The 6183-nt window shown below is 54.1% G+C and overlaps 1 protein-coding gene across 1 annotated transcript; it reads right to left on the bottom strand.

Annotated features, from left to right (window-relative positions):
* Positions 1-1160: 1160 nt before the first annotated feature.
* On the bottom strand, positions 1161-1457 carry LOC135191592 (feather keratin Cos1-2-like). The gene has a single exon (XM_064174021.1). It carries the CDS (start codon positions 1455-1457, stop codon positions 1161-1163), a length of 297 nt encoding a protein of 98 aa, XP_064030091.1.
* Positions 1458-6183: the final 4726 nt, after the last annotated feature.

Here is a 6183-nt window from a genome sequence, read left to right as displayed (position 1 = left end):
GATTGAGAGGTGCAGGGGGAAGGTGCAGGGGTGGTTGAGAGCCCCTCCTGGGGACTCAGGTTTCTGGGAGGGGAGTTGTGTTTCTGTATTACATTTTACCTTTTATATTTCTGTCTATAACTGTATCTGCTGTAAATATCTGCTTGTATATTATGCTAGCTGTAAATAAATAGCTTCATTTATATTTCCAGAGCTGGCTGAGTCTAGTCTGGGTAACTTCTAAAGTGGGGGGGGTGGGGAACACCCAAACCATCACAATGCTGAAGAACTTCTTTCCAACATCCAATCTGAATCTACCCTCTTCTAGTTTTGCTCCATTCGCCCCAGTCCTGTCACTATGTGATCCCCTAAATAGTCTCTCTCCAGATTTCTTGTAACCCTCCTTCAGATATATGCTCCCCTGCATAGCCTCTCCCTCTTCATTCATCAGGTACCTTGGATCTCTCATTCTGGAATGACAGGATGCCCCTCATCCAACCCCATGCTCTATCTCCCATGGAAACCTCTGGCCCAGAAACGTGTTCAGCTATGACCAATGCCTGTGGTCACTGCCATGCTGGCTGGCTGTGCAATCAAACCCTGCTGACCTACAGCTTCAATACACCCCAAGTTAGGCAGTGCCATGTCACAGTCAATTATTGCCAGCATATAGTTCCCCTTTGTGTCTGCAGATTTCTCTAAGGAACACCTTTCTCCATGATCAGTGGGGAGACCAAGCGGAGACAGAAGGAGCACACAAAGGCCTAGGTTGGGATGCAGCAGAACTTTAATAAGTTGAATAAGGAAAAGGAGATTCTCAGAATGAAAAAGGAAAAAGGTTCTCTGAGGGAGGGCCATGGTTCAGGACACTTGGTCCCCAGACCAGGGACAGCTTGGTACTGAGCATTTCCTTCCCAACATAAAGAGAGGCCTGTCAGGAAGCTCCTTGGATGGGGCTTACCACAAGCTACAAGTCCAGAGAGGAAAGAGAGGTAGGAGCAGGTAAGATAGACAGGAGCCACATTTCAGAGAGCCCAGGCGAGCCCTCACTGCTGCTGCCTGTGCAGCTGGAGCCACGGGTGCTGAGTCCCTCTGAAAGCGATGTCCAGGATCTCCAGGGTCAGTTCATTACCATCTTGTGGGTTGCAGGGAGTCCTGCTGTGGGGCTGCCTGTGGCAGCTCTAGCAGGGGGGGCAGCTCCTGCCGCAGTAGCCACTGCCCAGGCAGGAGAGGTCAAAGCCCCCGGAGCTGATGGGCACCCCCTGAGAGCTGAGGATGCTGCCAACGGCAGCGGAGGTGGAGGAGCCCACGGCGGTGTTCTGTGGGAAGGAGCTGAGGATGGGTCCGGGCAGGGTCACCACCACGGCGGAGGGCTGGATGACAACGGTGGAGCTCTGGCATCTCACACAACAGGGCTCAGTGCAGCTGTTGGCCAGCGGGGTTGGGCCGCAGGGCTGGCATGGGCTGCAGCAGGACATGTCTGGGGGCTGGAGGTGAACCTGGAGGAGAGGACAGGGAGGAGCAGGGAAGTGAGTGGCAGCAGCCTGTCCACCCAGCAGCAGACAGCCAAGGCACCTGCTATGCGGGGAGCTGGAGACTGTGCAGGGAGGCCCACGCGCCTCTTGCCTGCCTTGCTGGGCACGGAGCAAAGAGAGCCAGCAACAGGACAGCTGTATCACACAGTATCACAGTATCATCAAGGTTGGAAGAGACCTCACAGATCATCAAGTCCAACCCTTTCCCACAGAGCTCAAGGCTAGACCATGGCACCAAGTGCCACGTCCAATCTTGCCTTGAACAGCTCCAGGGACGGTGACTCCACCACCTCCCCAGGCAGCCCATTCCAGTGTCCAATGACTCTCTCAGGGAAGAACTTTCTCCTCACCTCCAGCCTAAATTTCCCCTGGCACAGCCTGAGGCTGTGTCCTCTTGTTCTGGTGCTGGCTACCTGAGAGAAGAGAGCAACCTCCCCCTGGCCACAACCACCCCTCAGGTAGTTGTAGACAGCAATAAGGTCGCCCCTGAGCATCCTCTTCTCCAGGCTAAACAATCCCAGCTCCCTCAGCCTCTCCTCATAGGGCTGTTCGCAAGGCCTCTCCCCAGCCTCGTTGCCCTTCTCTGGACACGCTCAAGCATCTCAATGTCCCTTCTAAACTGGGGGGCCCAGAACTGAGCACAGTACTCGAGGTGTGGTCTAACCAGTGCAGAATACGGGGGCAGAATGACCTCCCTGCTCCTGCTGACCACACCATTCCTGATGCAGGCCAGGATGCCACTGGCTCTCTTGGCCTCCTGGGCACACTGCTGGCTCATGTTCAGGCAGGTATCAAACAGCACCCCCAGATCCCTCTCTGTCTGGCTGCTCTCCAGCCACTCCGACCCCAGCCTGTATCTCTGCATGGGGTTGTTGTGGCCAAAGTGCAGCACCCTGCACTTCAAGCTATTGAATGCCATCCCCTTGGCCTCTGCCCATCTGTCCAGGCAGTCAAGGTCCCGCTGCAGAGCCCTTCTGCCCTCCAACTCAGCCACATCTGCCCCCAGCTTATTGTCATCTGCAAACTTGCTAATGACTGACTCGATGCCCTCATCCAGATCATCTATGAAGATGTTAAAGAGAATGGGGCCCAGCACAGATCCCTGAGAGACGCCACTAGGTACAGCTGCCAGCTAGATATGGCACCATTCACCACCACACTCTGGGCTCGTCTCTCCAGCCAGTTCCTAACCCAGCACAGAGTGTTGCCATCCAAGCCACGGGCTTACAGCTTAGCCAGCAGTTTGCTGTGGGGGACAGTGTCAAAGGCCTTGCTGAAGTCCAGATAGACCACATCCACAGGCCTCCCCACAGCCACCAAGCGGGTCACCTGATCATAGAAGGAGAGCAGGTTGGAGAGGCAGGATCTGCCCTTCCTAAATCCATGTTGGCTGGACCTGAGCCCTTTGCCATCCCTTTGGTGCGCTCTTATCACCCCCAAGATAACCTGCTCCATCAGTTTCCCTGGCACTGAGGTCAGGTTCCTCCATCCGACCCTTCTTGTGGATGGGGACCACGTTGGCCATTTTCCAGTCTCCTGGGACCTCTCTGGTGAGCCAGGACTGCTGGAAAATGATGGAGAGCAGCTTGGCCAGCTCATCTGTCAGCTCCCTCAGCACCCTAGTACGGATCCCATCTGGTCCCATGGACGTGTGGGTGTCCAGGTGGCTCAGCAGGTCCTGAACTAATTCTTCATGAATTTCCAGGGCAACACACCGCTCCCTGACCCCATCCCCCAGTTCAAGAGGCCACTTGCCCTGAACTCCTCCCTCCTTACTGTTGAAAATTGAGGTGAAGAAGGCATTCAGGACCTCAGCCTTTTCTACATCATCAGTTATAGTGTTCCCCTCCTGGTCCAGTAAGGAGTGGAGGCTCTTCTTGCCCTTCCTTTTAGCGTTGATAAATTTATAAAAGTGCTTTTTGTTATCTTTCACAGAAGTGGCAGCCTAAGTTCTAACTGGGACTTAGCCTCTCTAATTTTTCTCCTGCATAATCTGGCTACCTCCTTAAATACGTCAGGAGAAGCCTTCCCCTCCTTCCAGAGGTGATACACCCTCTTTTTTCCCCCCAATTCCTTCAGGAGCTGTTTGCTCATCCAGGCTGGTCGCCTTCCCGGCCAGCTCGTCCTTCGGCACATGGGAACTGCCAGTTCCTGTGCCTTCAAGAGCTCCTGTTTAAAGTAGGTCCAACCATCCTGGACCCCTTTGTTCTCAAGGACTGCTGCCCAGGGCACTTTGCAAATAAGTTTCATGAACAAATTGAAGTTTGCCCTCCGGATGTTCAAGGTGAGGGTTCTGTTATAGTTCCTCCCTATCTCCCTGCATATTGAAAACTCCACTATCACATGGTCACTACACCCCAGGCAGCCTCCCACTGTCACATCTCCTACCAGCCCTTCTCTGTTGGAGAGCAGCAGGTCAAGCTGAGCTTGACCCCTAGTGGGCTCACTTAACAGCTGGGTCATGAAGCTGTCCTCCATGCACTCCAGAAATCTCCTGGACTGTCTCCTCTCTGCTGAATTAAGTTCCCAGCAGATATCTGGCAGGTTAAAGTCACCCACAAGGACAAGATCTGAAGATCTTGAGACAGCCTCCAATTGTTTGTAAAATACCTCCTCTGTTTCCTCATCCTGGTTGGGTGGTCTGTAACAGACTCCAACCAGGATGTCAGATTTGTTAGTCCTCCCTCTGATTTTAATCCACAAGCTCTCAATCCCTTCGTCCCTCACCTCAAGCTCAGTGACAAGGAGTGACTCCCTAATATACAGAGCCACCCCTCCTCCTCTTCTCCCTTGCCTATCTCTCCTGAAGAGGCTATATCCCCCCAGTATAACAGCCCAGTCATGCCTGTCATCCCACCAAGTTTCTGAAATGGCAACTATCTCATAGTCACCCTGCTGGACCAGGACTTGCAGTTCCTCCTGCTTGTTACCCAAGCTGCGTGCATTGGTGTAGATGCACTTCAGCTGGGCTCTTGATTCCCCAATTGTCCCTAATTTCCGTCCCACTCTCTCCTTCTCAGAGAGAGTAATTGCCTCACCCACCCCCTTCAGATCTAGTTTAAAGCCTGCCTGATGAGCCCTGCCACCTCCAGTGCCAGGACTCTCCTGCCCCTCTTAGATAACTGAACCCCATCATGATCAAGCAGGTCTGGTTCAGTAAAAGTTCCCCCATGGTCAAAGAACCCAAAGTGCCTCCTCTCACACCATCCCTTGAGCCAGTTGTTGATGGCATGGGTTCTGCTGTTCCTCTCTGTGAACTCCCTTGCCACAGAGGGAACTGAGCAGAACACTACCTGTGCTCCCGCCCCATCTATCAATTTCCCCAGGGCCTTAAATTCCTTTTTAATTGCTCTGGTGCCCTTCTTCTCAATCTCATCCCTGCCAGCCTGTATTACCAGCAAGGGGTAATAATCAGAGGGCCGGATTAGCTTAGGGAGTCTCCTGGTGATGTCCCTAACCCGGGCACCAGGAAGGGAGCAGACCTCCCTGTGAAATGGGTTGGGATGACAAGTGAGTCCCTCCGTCCCCCTCAAGACTGAGTCCCCAACAACTATAACCCTTCTCTTTTTCTTTGTTTTTGTGGAGCTAGTCACCACAGTTGGTGGGGACTGCTCCACCCTAGGCATCATCCCAGTTGGATGCTCCTCAGCCCTCTCATCCTCCCTGCCCTCTGCATGCAGGGCCTCGTACTTGTTGTGCAAGGGCAGTGGAAGAGGAGGAGAGGGCTGGGGTGGATTTCCCTCACTGTCCCTGACAGGGATCTGTACCCATCCCTCCCTGTTTCCAGGGCAGTTCCCTTAGCAGGGGCGATCTGCAGTGCTGCTCCCACAGATCCAGCTCCCTTTCATTCTCCCTTATTGACCTGAGCCTGGATACTTCGTCCTTCAGCTCAGCCACTTCATCTTTCAATTCTGCCACCAAGGTGAGGAGAAAGTTCACCTGCTCACACCTGGCACAATTGTTCACCCCTTCCCCTTCTACAGCAAGTGAGAGGCTCCAGCACTCCCTGCAGCCAGTAGCCTGGACTCCTGTGTGTTGGTGGGTCGAGTCTGTCTGCGTGCACACACTTGTTCTGCCCTTCATTGTGCGAGTGACAGGCATGGTGCACAGTGGTAATGACAGTTATAAACAGGAAGAGGGAAAAACAAAACAAAACAAAAAAAACAACTCCCAGCCACGGAGGCTCTGCAGCCAAAATGGCATCGCGGGCGGCACCCAGCGGGGATTTAAACTTCCCATGGCTGACATCATGAGCCCTCGTCACAGCCCCGCTCAATCCCGTGAGACAACAGCCCTGCCATCCCCCCTGCCTACCGGAAGGTCCTCCGGAACCGCGGACCAGCAGAACAGAGCAGAAAGTCAGAGCTCAGCAGCAGTGCCCGCAATGCTCTCTCGATCGTCTCTGCAGCCAAAATGGCCACTGTCTCCTAGTCCCAAGAGCCCAAGAGGCCACTCAGCCTAACCCTAACCCAGCCCCAGCCCCTCTCCGCTCCAAACCTTCTCCACACTTCCCTCCCAGCACAGGCAGCCCCAAGCCCCGCTCCCAGGATAGAGCTTCCCACTCACTTGCTTGCAAAGGAGCAGACAGGGAGTGAAGCGGATGGAGAGTGAAGAGCTGGGATGGCTTTTATACTGCTCCTGCACTGCCCCAGGCCCCCAGCAAGCCTCT

Source organism: Pogoniulus pusillus, chromosome 40 (genome assembly GCF_015220805.1).
Source record: "Pogoniulus pusillus isolate bPogPus1 chromosome 40, bPogPus1.pri, whole genome shotgun sequence".
Classification (NCBI taxonomy): domain Eukaryota; kingdom Metazoa; phylum Chordata; class Aves; order Piciformes; family Lybiidae; genus Pogoniulus; species Pogoniulus pusillus.
This window is presented reverse-complemented; position numbering and strand designations above follow the sequence as displayed.

What these genes read in the sequence shown, in the direction of transcription:
- LOC135191592 (XM_064174021.1), bottom strand. Translation starts at nt 1,457, where the DNA reads ATGTCCTGCTGCAGCCCATGCCAGCCCTGCGGCCCAACCCCGCTGGCC.